This window comes from Cavia porcellus, unplaced genomic scaffold (assembly GCF_034190915.1).
Source record: "Cavia porcellus strain 051 isolate PalLab524CR breed Dunkin Hartley unplaced genomic scaffold, mCavPor4.1 scaffold_7, whole genome shotgun sequence".
NCBI lineage: Eukaryota > Metazoa > Chordata > Mammalia > Rodentia > Caviidae > Cavia > Cavia porcellus.
Genome location: NW_026947490.1, coordinates 8,293,809 through 8,308,098, shown reverse-complemented (window position 1 = coordinate 8,308,098; position 14,290 = coordinate 8,293,809). Strand labels below are relative to the sequence as shown.

Genomic DNA, 14,290 nt, shown 5'->3' with positions numbered 1-14,290 from the left:
AATTGCTTCGTTATTCACGCTAATGGTTCTTTTCTCTCAGACTTACACATATTATTCAACATTTTCAGTCCGAACACTTTAGGAAGTGCCATTTCTTCTCCACAATTATATAGTGTTGCTTATATTTAAAGTCAAATTCTCTACTGGGTTGTTTTATTTGACTGTTATCACATTTTGCATTCTCTTAAATAACCCCCTCATTTCTGTCTCCCATTCTTCTAAAACAGTCAGGAGTAGCTCAGATACTCAAATGTAATAAACATTTTAGGGTGATCTCATGTGAGCACTAAATTAAAATAACAAAGGTGATCATGTCTTTAATCTCTAGACATGTTAGTCTATTTACTATCACGACATCAAGGTCCTTGTTTTCTGTGTAATTTTCCCTTCTTTATTATGCCAGATTGTGTTTTTGTTCATAGTACTCCTTAAAACTTGTTGCTGAACTTTGGTCAGATTGTCACTTTAGAGTAGTCATCTCTTTTTTGTGGCTTAAAATATCACATTTATTCTGTGACATTAAAATAGTCAAATTATGTTTCCGGTCCACATATTTTTACTTTTAAAATTCCAGGCCTAGGTATCTGACTATTTCTTGCCATTTCCATTTGGAAGTTTTACAAGGGTGTTAAAATTTTATGTGCATCAAATTGAACTATTATTCTTCTCTAGATAGAAAAAGTACTTTTTCCTCTTATTGTAATAAGCAACATTTCTACCCCCATAGTTTTGGTAAGGAACTTTGACACCATCCTAAATTACACAGTTCATCCTGAACAGTATCCATCCCAACTTCCAAATTTATCTGAAATCTCTGCATTCCCCTACTGCTTTCCTTCTCATTTAAAATTTTTCTATCTTGACATCTTTGCTATTTTAAATTAGACATTACTTTGTCATGGAGAACTAGCCTATGTGATGAAAAAAGTCCGGCCATATCCATAGTCACTACCCAATAGATGCCAATAGCACACCTGCCCCTTCACGTTTTGACAATTAAGAAAGTCTCTAAACATTGCCCAGGAGTGAGCATAGCAAAGACAGCCCTGGAGGAGAACCACTGCTATAATCCAAGGTAGTCTTTTTTTCTTCACTGGGCCACTCAAAAGGGCTCCAAGTTTGCCTATTTCTCTTTTAAAATTTATTTCCTTGAATGTTTTCTGTATGCTCTTTTCTGATCCTCTTAAAACTAAAAGCTGGCTATAGTTCTCTCCTGACTAAAAGTTTCTGATTGCTTTTTACTATCTGTGAGATAAAACAGTATGCTTCTAGATGGACTACAAAATTTTGGGATTATGCCCTTGCTCATGTCTCCAGCTTTATCTTCTTGCTGTAGTCTTTTTCTCTGATAAGTACACTGACCTTTGTTCTGAAATAAAATATTTCACGCTTTTTTCTCCTATAAAGCATACTGTTCTCTTTCCCTGAATGTTTTTTCTTTCCCTGAGCTAAGATAATGCTTTCCTCACTTTGTGGTCACCATTATCCCAAGATAAATGAATTTTTTCTATTGTAATTTCTCATCATTTGTATACTTAATCCTATAGTTTCATTTGCATTTTTTCCTACCCTCTGTATTAGAGCAGTGTTACTCAAACAAGCCAGTCCATAATAAGTTACTGACTTGGCAATGTGATAAGTTGTGTATATCAACATGCAAATGAATGCATTGCTTATTTCATTAATAAACATAGCATGAATGCAATCATGGTTAAGATCACTGGTTTATCCTGATCCTTGAGGCAGTCCTTGAGTGACACACCTCTAAACTGACGTCACAAAACGAGGATGATAAGCAAGCGATAATTGTTAATTTTTACTTAACATTGCATCCTCAGTTCAAAGGAAATGGAAGTTAATAGTTGTTGATTAAAGATGTTTAATGTTAAATTTAAAAATTATTGAGTTTATTATCACTTAATATCACCTGTCTTCTCTGCAGCCCTCTATTTTGTTGTTTGGCATGTGTGTGTGTGTGTGTGTGTGTGTGTGTGTGTGCTGTTTCATTACAACCTTTGCATGCTCCATAATGGTAAACCCAGCGACATCTCAACTGCTCTTATAATCAGACACATCTGGGACAGACCCGCTTCAATTTCTTTGCATCCCATATGCATAGTGTATCATCTATGGACTTTGGAAAGCAAGAACCTTGGGGATGTCTGTGACCTCCTCTTCCTCTTCTGCCTCTTCACTCAGATCAGCTGACTGCCATGCTACCTGTAAATCATATTAAAAATCTTTTCATTCCTCTGCAGATTTCATGCTTACTTCAGATTTTTTTATTCTGCTACCACAGGTGGTCACCCCTGTACCCCAAGACTTTGTCTTGTCTACCTCGATTCTGTTTCTTATGCATTTCTAAGAGTGGTCTGTCTAAAAATGTATGTTAACCTTTTCCAACTCAAATTTAATTTTCCAAATATTATATGCAAGCTTGTGTATTACCTGTGTCTCAATTATGTTGTGCTTGGAGACTCTGCTGCCTGATTTTAAATTTAAAACATTTTGTATTGTTTCACCTGGGCTGAAGACTTAAAGCCAATAGGGTAAGTCAGGCAATGAAATCTTCTCTCAAATTCAGCCCTGAGCAAAGTGTATTAAGAAAGAAGAGGTGAAAGACACAGCTGGAGAGAGAGATGTAGGTGCTAGATAGCAATGAGCAGATCAAGCTGTGGTAAGGATGTGGATATTTTTCTGAGATCCACAAAACTCTTAAAGCTCAAATCAACTGACCAAAGAAACAGTTCACTTTTTAGAACCAACTTGGTGGTAACTCATAACATGTTCTATTCTCTTTAGACATAATCGTATTATTTAGGTTAATGAAAATGGTGTATATTCTTTTCTTATGTTTAGTGTAGATAATACTTCTACCTTCTACTCTGTAAATCAGTGCTTTTGCTTATAGGGTTTTGTCTGGGAGTACAATTTGGGTTATTATACAATCAACAGTTTGCTACATTTTCTATCATCCAAAGGATCTCTTGTCTACAAATCACCTGCCTATCTTCATTGGTTTCAATAAGGGAACACAAATCTATAGAAATGAGGGAATATTTACACACAAATGCAGAGATAATTAGATCAAATTTTCTTCTAGATCAATGACTTTCCCTATACTATGAAGAAGACTGTATTGAAAGATCACACACAGGATTAAAAGTAGGTCCTATGTTAAAACCTAGGCAGTGTGATTTGAAAAAGTGCATTCTTAACCATAATGGTTTAACTTTGTTACATAAATATTGGGTGTTAAATACCAGGAACACATGTAGAGTGACATGAGAAGAATGCTAAGGATTGAACTTTGAATAAACCTGAGTTTAGGGAACAGGGGGAGGAAGAAAATCAACAAAAGAATGAGAAGGAAGAGCCAGTGAAGGAGAAAATCAAGTTAAAATTATATAAAAAATAAAGGAAAGCTGTCAAATGTATCCAATGTTAGAAAAAAGCAAATTTTATGTTCTTACTTCATCTTGAGCAAGCTATTACTCTCTCTCAGTGTGTGTGTGTATGTGTGTGTGTTTAAATTTGGAAAGAGCCACTGTTTCAACAATGCTTGGTGCATGGAAGATACAAAATAGGTATTTGTTAGAGTAATCCATCTTGTATGAACTCTTGGGAATGTTCATGTGGAAGAAATCTATTTCAAATCAATTCCGCAAGTACACATTAAGTATAAGCGTACAGTAGGCAATAAGGATTGGGAGATGACTATTGTTGGATCCATACATAAAGAAATTATGACCTGATCTGTCTCTGCAGAGTGAGTAGAAGAATATTAGGACAAGATAAATGATTTTAAAGTGTGTCATTTTTCCATCATATTTAGTCACTTTTTTTTATTCTAAAAGACAAAGCTATTGTACAATGTTTCATAGAGTATTAATTTCTTTACATTTAAATGCTTTGAATCCTTTTAACCTATAAGAATGTTCTTGTTAGAAAGTATTTTACATGATAGACTTTTTTTTCTATTGATATTAATGTATTTCCCGTGTTCTGGAATGATACTTGTTTTGTAAAATTAGCAACCAAAACTATCTAAACAGTAATTCATTATATTAAAAATACAACCTCAGTAACCAGTAATGCTAAGGGAAACCTATTTTGTTTAAAATCTATGACATTTTGGTTTATTAAATAGCAATATGTCTTCTGTCATAGAATAACAGGAAGTAACCTCATTAACTTTCCGTTAATGGAATTATTTTGCAATTTGATGTATAAGACTCCACGGTCCTAACTCTGATCATTCTCTAAGGACAGCAGAACAAGTTTCTGCAAGAGAATCTGGGCAGTTGGTGGCCATTCCTTTCTCAAAACAAGGCTTGCACTAAGTGGGTTTGATGAAAAACAACATTTCCTATCAGAGTAGGAAAAGACAAAAAACTTATAGAAGCCAGGCCTGTAGAATGATCCTGAATGAGTTGACAGGTTGTCCCCAGTAGACAAATAGTTTGAGTGGTAGGAAGCTGTGTCTATAAATCAAGTTCAGGGTCTGCAATGTGAAGATGAGAATCTATCAAATTTATAGCACAGAGAACTTCCTAAGAAAGAGACATGGTTGGCAGATGTTGGTGGATTCCAGTGAGACTTCTCCTCTTGAAGGTTACTACAGGAACACAGGCCAGTGAGGTAGACCAATCCACTAGAGTAACTGGAGATCAGACTGCTTGCCCCAGGAATCCTGTGAGGAAACAGGAAGAGACCTTTCAGGCACAGCAATTGTAATGTGCTGTCGCCCTATGTGGTGCATTTGTTGTTGGTGTCAAACGCTGGCCTCAGGCCCATGTACTTTCACCCCAGTATTGTGACTTTCTTGATAACCATCTTCACTATCTTTTAGCACTGTAATTTACATAAGAACATGTCCTTAGCGTGATTTTCAATTGAATAGATTAAATGCATCATAAATATGCACATTTGCATTTTAAAGCCCCAAGCTAGTTTATTGTTCTGTTGTAGATTTCGGATGATTGCTGCATATTTAAAACAGTTGTTCCTCATTGCCAGCTTCAATTACAGCAGACAGGATCACTTACTGGATGTTGAGATTCAAATCTTTCTTCCTCCCTACTTCCTTTGTTATATTTCACTGGGATTCTTTTCTCAGTCTTTCCTAATATGGCTTGCCACATTGAAAAGCGTGGGCTTCCATTCAGTAACAACTAATATTGTATGCATGATATAATCAAAGATATAATTGTACCTTTATGATATGGCATATGAATCAAATGAGTATTGTGGAGAAATAATTCTATTTGGTTCTCTTCACCATCAGGATGAGTCTCATATAAGTAGACTTAAATTATATTAGCTAAGAAGATGGAAACTCCTACCCAAATACTTTAAAAAGTAATCTACTATCAAATTTATAGAGTGTAAATTTTTAATGACTCCTTAGGGGCTGTGTTTATACACTGTACAGCAAACACCAAATTATTTTCTTCAAGCACGTTGAAAATTGCTGAATAAATAAAAGTTCCTGAGCAGTGTTACAGATCATCCCATTTCCGTATTGAATGAGAATGTGCATTACATCCAAAGCTGGCCCTAGCTACAGCAATGAGATGCTTCAGCGATGAGCACACACTGATGAGGAACAGAGCTAATAGATTGCAGGACAAATGATAGAAAAAGCCTTACAGGGATGGTGAATTAAATAACATCAGGAAAAGTATATATTGTAAAGAAAGTACATTGAAAGACATTGACATATTTATGATGTTACGGAGAAAATGGAGTATGCTAGTGTGTGTTGTAGTAGGTACATAAAATGTTTATAACTTGAGAAAATGAATATTTAGTTGTTGGATACATATAAGAATATGTTTATGGCTCATCCAACCAGAGAGTTAGGTCAAAGCATTCATGAACAGTTATTTTTTGGTCATAAATTGCGTATATTTAGAGTCTAATGATAGTTAACGTTTATAGAATCTTTCTGTAATCAGAGAGCTCTTCTAGCAGCTATACCTATCTTAACATTTTTTCTCATATCGCCATGTGATATAAACACCATCATTTTCTTTCTTTTACATTTAAAGAAATTGAATTTTTGAGAGCCTCTATACTATGCAGAAAACAAATAAGCATAGTGTTAGAGCTAGAGATTCAGAAATATGTAGTTTCTGGTTTCTTATAGACTCAAATGCTTAGGCAACTTAATTGGACTTACTCTTTTAAAAGACAGATTACAATCCATATCATTTAATTGTTTAACTCAGAAGAAATGATTCTAAAGCACAGAAACTCAGAAGATATAATAGGTGGGAAAGCTAAACTGAGGACCCTGCTTCCAATAGTCTGATGATCCTTAATCCTGTTACCTGGAGGGTAGCACAGGAGCTGGGGCATAAATCAGATGTCAGTTTAATAGATGAAGCCGCTCTAATGCTTAGTGAAGTAGATCTCTTTGATTGGATCCTGACCTAGATCCTCAATCTCCCAAACTTGGCAAAGGCTTAAATAAACTGAGATAAACGGTATGATTTTAGGGCTCCAGGAGGGTCAAAACACTTTAGCAGAGTTTAAGACTCTGAGGGTTATGACAAAGACTTCTCTGGACCGCCCATTTTTATTAGGTCCAAAACAAAGGGCAGGGAAACTGAGAAAAGTGCGGGAAAAGAGCAGGACCTTGAGAATCACTTCAAAGACTTCACCAAGCAGTAAATTACGCTAATTTAGGAGAACCATCTTATCTCCAGGATGACATTTATGATAGGAGTGTGACTGCAAGAGTGAGATTCCTTCAGCTGCAGTCTCTATTTACCTAATTAGTGCTGGAGCAAGGTATCTGCAGCTGTAGCCTTATCTTGCCCTTTGAGGTATCTCTGGCCTCACAGGCCACTGCAGACCTCGGCCAGGACCAGTGATTCATAGAGGTTCCCTTACTATGTATCAGCTCCAGTCACTAGGCAAGGGCCAAGGCCTAGGACAGACTCACAGATAAACATAGAAAGCCAATGAGCTAGTTTTAAATTCTCCTTAGAGTCCTTTCATAGTGGTCTCCACCAATTCTTCATTTTTGTCCAATGGGCTTCACTCTTACACATTCTACACCCACCATGAGAAAGAGTTACAGAGTACATAATCAGTTCCAGTTTCCTGAGGATGTCTAACCATTTACACACTGGCCTTTTTTGGACAGTATCAAGTGAACATTTTTAGAATAATTGTCCTTCATTTTCTATCCACATCAGAAAGGCGGTTAAGTTCAGAGGTGAAGATATTTATTGCTGGTTCTTATTCATACTGAGGTTCACAATTATTTATGACCAATATTCTGTTTGTACTTAAATCTGATAGAGTATCAATTGATACTGTTAGTGTCAGGAATAAGGAACTACACTGGTGGCATAATTCAGTTTTCACTGTTAGTAGTATGAAAATTTTCAGTGGTTCTTTTGATATACTGCTATTAGTCATAGCTCTGTATTTCAGCAGACAAAAGAGCCCTTAAAGAATATTTATGCAGCTGAGTGTAATAGTGTGTGCGTGTAATCCCAACACAGGGGAGGCAGTGGCCGGATCACTGTGAGTTTGAGGCCTACTTGGGCTGCATAATGAGACCAAGTCCAGTCTGAAATGCAGAGGGAAACCTTGTCTCCAAAAGACAAAAATAAATAAATAAATGAATAAATAAATAACGAAAAAAGAACTTTTGTGAATTATTGACTTGTTTTATTTTGACCCAAAATAACAATCAGTAAAGATTTAGGACAGAAAATAATTTAATCACTAACTCTAACTTTGACAACAAAATTATTTTCATCCATTATTTGTATCCAGTCATTTTTGTATATGTTTCAAAGAGTGAAGTTTTATTTTAATCTCAGTAATGCTGACCACATTCTACTAGCGGTTTCTCCTGCTTACCAAAAGGAGACTGACATGTGACAATAATTGTTAAAAATGTGATAATCCTATCACATGTCAAAACACAGGAATCTGAAGTATATCACCTTCAAGAAATATAAAATACAAAAATTTTTACCTTATATTTCATAATTCTCACATATATTCTTTTTAGGACCCCTATAAATTAACACCTATATTCTTTTTCAGATAAAAAGTATAAAAATCTCTTAAGTAGATTGTTAAAATTAGTTTATTAAAAACTTATAAACCAGTGAGACTAACTCTATTTGCAAGTATTTTGTTACCCAACCATACCACCTACATTTTTAAAGTCTCCTAACACTAACAACTCATGAAGAACAATGCATGGTACAGATGAGATAAAGTTCTATTATTGTGGTTTTAATACTTGTCATTCCTCAGATAATAAGTCAAACAAGGACAGGATATGGACATTTCAGGCAAACAACTAGAACACATGACAAAATGTAAGAAGTAGGATCAAAAATGCAAGTTATTTTACAATTCATAATCCTGTTCCTTCCTTGTCCATAATTGAAAATGAAAAAGTTGCTGAGCAGAATACCAGCATCAGTGCAAGTGGATGAGCTGTGCAGAGAGTTCCTTTCCCTTTGTTGACAATCGATTAAGAGAGCATTAATATGGCCTTCTCCCAGAATGAAGTCTGCAGCTGCCGAGGATGTGCTAAATGTTCTCTGATGAGTCTCCCTGTCCTGCCTAGTGTAGTAACACACCGTAGAAAATTGCCCTAAAATTGGTGAAGTTGAAGTGTTTTTCAAATTCATTTCATAAGCTGGAAAATATGAAGACCAAGTGACACCGCTTCACCTTGCAATTTCCACAGGACACAGAAAATGAAGCCCTTGGAATCAATTTTATGATCAAGACATTAACCTCAGCAGCCATTTGGTCAACCAGCAGAATAAGCTGTTAAAAATACAGAATCAGCCATTTTTACTTCTTTTATAGAATTACAAGTGTGATAAAGCTTCCCTTGCAATTACATGACTAGAGTTATTTTGTTGATAAAACACAAAAAGAGTAGGTGTAGGAGAGAAATCTCAATGCTGTCCCATGCAGAAATTCCCTGAAATGAGAGCAACAGCTCATTGCTTTGAAAACAGAATTGATTAAAATTGATTTTGACTAAAAATTATACTATTCTCTGCCTCAGACACTTGGAAAAACCAGTGTTAGTCTCTTTCAAACTTTTTTCTCAGTAAGCAAAAAACCCTATAGTCCTTTTAGCTTTTCAAAAATTTGTCTATTGTTTGTTTTGTTCTGTTTTTGCAGAGTCACAATGCCTTTGAATGTATTAAAATAATCAAAAACAAACTCTTAAAGGGAATTAACTTGGTTAACTTGCTTTGTCAAATGCTAAACATACAGCTACACTATGTACCTGACCTATCGAGTGCATTAGACCATCCCTCCAACCAGCTAACATTGGGAAGAGGAGTTTTAGATGTTTGGGGTCATAGAACAATGTACTAATCCCATCAGGCAGCAAAGTAGAGAATGTAGGGAAATTTATAAATTCTGATAGACATGGGAGGAAAAAATCTTTGAACAAATTGATGTTTTTTTACTATCTCTTGAAGAAAGTAAATTTATTGGTTTTGCTTATTTATGTGTTCATTCATTGTAGTAAGAATGCAAAGATTACTTTCTTGGAAAGTTTTAAGTACACAGTAAAGTATTTTTAACTCTAGTCTTCATACTCCATTTTAGATCCACAGAATTTGTTTGTCTTAATATTAAAGGTTTGTATTCTTTTGCTGTACCTCTCCATTTCCCCCATTTTTTTTTTTTTTTTGGACCTTGGTAAGTACCAGTCTACTCTTATTAATTTGACTATTTTAGATTCTGCAGAGGAAAACAGCACGATGATTGTCTTCTTGTGTCTTTATTTCGCTTGGTGTAACATCTTCAAGTTTTGTCTGATGTTTGCTTCAGCTTGAGAAAAGCAGAACATCATCACATGGAGGTAACGATATGTTTAATTGGTCTTTTCTCAGGCCACTACTCACCACTCAACTCAGATGCTTTCCTACTGTCTAGTATTGCTTCCTAGGATAATCAAGATTCACAATTTCTAAAACTTAATTGTTGTGGTCAGAGTTCACAGGGGAATAGATTTAACATAGGACATGTATTTATAGGAGTATTTTTTAACATTCACCCCAAGTGTCAAATACAGAATAGTACAAGAGATCTGTCCACACATTAGAGAACCAAAGAAGCCAGCTGAGGGCCTGGACCCCATGGTAATGTCCTCCATGAATCCAGCTAGAGGCCTAGAGCCCACAACAATATGTCATGCATGTCTGTATCAAGGATCTGCACTGGGATGGCCCAAAGGTCAGTGGTGAAAGCTGAAAAGTCTGTGCCAGCAGGCTGCGAAATCTGCACTAGAGCCAGGATGTGATGCTCAAGGTAAGGACCAGAGCTCCTCCAAAGAGAACTGTAGCCGTCCTCAGAAACAGCAAGGATCTTAGTTCCTCTTCTGACAAGAATGACTGAGTTCATGTCAGTAAAACCAGCATGACCAGCTTCTCCAGGAGAATCAACAGCACCATCTTCCCCTCCAGGTCTCTTGTTATGATGTTGCCAATAGTCCTCAGGTGGGCCTTCCATACCCAGCACCATGCTGACTCAGTGCAGCTGGGCATTACAAGTAGACCATTAGTTAATCCACCACATTATTGGACTACTTTAAATAATATTTTATGAACATAAAAACACAAAATATGTGGTCCATATTCAGATTCCTTATTACTATCAACTGAACATTTGGTCTCTGATGTTGTCATGCATATGTCAGCTCTGGTAGTTCTGCTGCCTCTGTGATTTATGTTAGAAGATTCTAGTTTCCAGGAAGTTCTCCTTGGCTGTGTTACTGTGACCCCTTTAACTCTGACTTCTCAAATGTTCCTTCACCACTGTTTGCTCATTGCACATTACTTAAAGAAGAATTAGTAGTCTACCATCACTGCTAATGGCAGTAGTCAGACTCCACGGAAGCCTTTTGTCTTCCTTGTAAATATTTCAATCGCCTGTTTGCACCACAGTCTGAGTCAGTGCTCCACGATGACACATTTTTATTAACTATAACTCTTTGGTTGAGAATCTCAGAAATTTTATTTTATTTTAATTATTTTACGCCAAAAGGGGCATTTATTGGCCAACATATTCAACATATATAGGAATAACTAAAGTTGACTTTAAGGGATGACAGGAAACAGAAAATTCTGTACCACCAGGAATTCCTGGCTTTGTCCTTCTCTTCTATTTTTCTTTGTTTTGTCACTGAGGACGTTACTGCACACAAAACAACCACATCTCTGTGTTTCCACAGCTCTAAACTTAGCTCACTATTATCTCAGTGTAAGAGAAGTATCCTCTTTTCTCACAAAAATTTTTATGACTCTTCAGGAAAAGGTGTTAGGGAGGACAAATCAATAAGCAATCGTGGAGCACAATGTGGGGGAGTGAAGATCTTTGATAATTATTCTAGCACTCATAGAAACTTACTACAAAATATGTCATGATCTAAATTTTTATAACACACTTGATCGCTAAAATAATGTACTCAAATTGAAATGAGCATAGAAGGTTTACTGCTCAGATCTGAATGCCATCCAGAGACAATTTAATTTTTGTCTCACTCTTAAGCTCAGCAATGGATCCCAAGGAGAATAAGGGAGGCTATAGGACTCAAAATATTAAAAGTGATGCAATCTTCTCATTCAATGCAAAACTCACTAAGATATTTATCTAATTTTGGAGGGAATCAAACTAAAAAAAAACTCTATTTATAATCATCCTAGATACAGTCAGCCCTCCATGTCTGTGGTACCACATCATGGATTCAACCAGGAGTGGGACTGAAAATAGTTGAATAAAATGTACATACCGGACATACACAGACCTTTATTGATAATTATTCTCTGAAATTTAGTAAAACTCCTTATATTATATTAAGTGTTGTGAGTAACCCTAGAAATGATTTAAGGTATAGAAAGATATATGCATATGGTATATACAATTTTACCCTAATTTATTTAAGGTATTTTAATTTCCATAGAATTTAGTATCTCAGAGGAAATCCTGGACCTATTCCCCCATAGATACAGAGGGAAGACAGTATAGATTTCTCAGAAAAACTACAAATACAGTTTCCTGAAACTATTACTCAGCTTTAATCACTAAGTCAATCTGTCCCTTCTTTTTCTCTCTGTGTTTCTCTTTGACATACAAAATAATGCATTTCCTCAGGTATCTAAAGATAACCATAGTACCCTCCAGCACCTGGCACATTTTGTTTTCTCTTTTTTATGCCAATATACCAGATTTATTTTAATGCTTTATGTAAAATATTTTATAAATATTTCATCACCTACTTGATATTTTCTGGGAAAACTATTGTTTAGAAAACATAAATTCTAAACCAAATATCATTGTTGGCATAAATTGTTCTCTCTGTCAAGAGTGTTCTCAGTAATGTGGCTCAGGCTGCCCCAGCTATGATGGTGTAACCCATGCTCTTGTTTCTTCTTAGACAGCAGACTGCCCAGAAGCGTGACTTTACCCCACATGGCTGCCATTTCCTTGGGAAAGAGATTTTCTAGGGAAGGTACCTAGAAAACCTGGAGCCCCAAACACAAATCACAAGTCAAGCTTTGGAAATCAACGAAGGACAGTGGACGCATATTGGATGCACAGAAGAATGAGTTTATTAGCTCAGATATATATTTCATAAGAAGAATTTAAGTACTAATGAATCACTTGTTTTGAAAGTTACAGATATTTGAATCTATTCATTAATTTTATAGCTTGATATGTCAACTAAAACTAAGTCAAGTGAGACATGTGGTTTAAAAATTCTGGAATTCAACAAGTTGATCTCCAGAAGCCTGATCCACAGGTTGGTCTATAACAGGGAGATTGGAAGTTTCTAGTAACCGAGTAGGATGGGCTGCAAAACCCAGAGCCATAGGTCAGGGAAGGGAAGGCACGGACTCCGTAACTCAGGGGTCTGAAGCCACTGAAGCCACAGCCTGAGGAATAGCAGCTCCTTGACCCATACCCCATGGAGTGGCAGCTGCTGGACCCAAAGCCCAGAGATCCAGAGTAAGTCCCCTGGCAGGGACTGCAGAACGCAGAGGGCCTTGGACGGTAGCAGGACGTCTGGCAGGGCCTGGACAGCACACAGGACCTCCGGCAGCTGGTGGGCTCACAGAAGGTTTCCTGACAGCCACTGTAGAGCGAGGAGCCCAGCTGGTAGCTGGTGGGAGACTGGAGATCAGCGCTGTAGACCAGGTTGCTGGGGTAGGAAGAGCCGCAGGAGGAGGCTGGGAGTTGCAGGTAGCCCCCACAGGAGCGGGAGGAGAAGTTTCCAGAGGAGCAGCCGTAGGACATGTTGGCAGGTGTGAGTTCAGCTGAGTGTAACTAACGAGAAGGCTCTTTGAGATTCAATGTCACAGTCTGGGCTTCAGGTTATATATACACTGGTCCTTGGGTGTGTCCACATTCCAGGTGCTGAATTCTCCTCCCCTGCCATTTATACGAGAATGTTTCTGTATATTATTTAATTTGTCATATGTTCACATATTTAATTGCACTTTAATCGCTGGTAAACTTAGGAGGAAGCCACACAGTTTCCCCCAGAATTTGTTGTGGTTTGACCTTCAGTGTTATAGTTCATGACATTTCTGAATATCTTCTCCTTATTTTCAATGTGCACACAAAATCTTTGTCCTAATAAAAGATTATGTAAATCCTTTCTTTATTTCCATTGTTACCAAGAGCATCAATGGTTACTATTCAAAATAATTTGTCCCTTTTTTTCAGAAGCACCTTCTAATGCCTTTATATAAATACTAAATTTATTCAATAATCTCAGCAGTTGTCAGTAAATTCTTTTTTCCTAGCCTGAGTTGGGGGTAAGAATTAGCAAATGTAGCATCATTCTCACTCTTGGTGCTCCTTTTGATGAAATTCCCCAAACAAGAGCCTCTGTAGGCCCTGCTCACCTCGGAATGAATAAATGTTAGCCTTTTAGTGTGACATTAAAGAGAAGTGTCTTCATATACTTTCCTTGAGTTTCTTTTTCGGTTTAGGCTCACATCCTCTATTAACTCATAGTATTTAAAAAACATTTTATTTAAATATTTTTTGTTTGAAGGACAGATTCTTAGCTGCAATTATTAATAGATACTAAGATAACATTTTAGGGCTGAATTTTCTAATGATACTAACTTGAATTATTAGGCTTACATGGCTATTCAAAGAAAATGTGGTAAAATATCATATTACATTTTATTTTCCTTCACATCTATTCATGGAAGAATTACATCTCAGAGACATTTAGTAACTTCTACCCCCAGTATCTCAATAAGAC

At 36.5% G+C, this 14,290-nt stretch overlaps 1 protein-coding gene across 1 annotated transcript; it reads right to left on the bottom strand.

Moving 5' to 3' along the window:
• Window positions 1-12,600: 12,600 nt before the first annotated feature.
• LOC100722705 (keratin-associated protein 13-1-like) lies at window positions 12,601-13,380 on the bottom strand. The gene has a single exon (XM_003467286.5). It carries the CDS (start codon window positions 13,306-13,308, stop codon window positions 12,781-12,783), a length of 528 nt encoding a protein of 175 aa, XP_003467334.2. The 5' UTR covers window positions 13,309-13,380; the 3' UTR covers window positions 12,601-12,780.
• Between the last annotated feature and the right edge of the window lie 910 nt (window positions 13,381-14,290).

Coding starts and splice junctions, on each gene's coding strand:
- LOC100722705 (XM_003467286.5), bottom strand. CDS start 13,308: ATGTCCTACGGCTGCTCCTCTGGAAACTTCTCCTCCCGCTCCTGTGGG.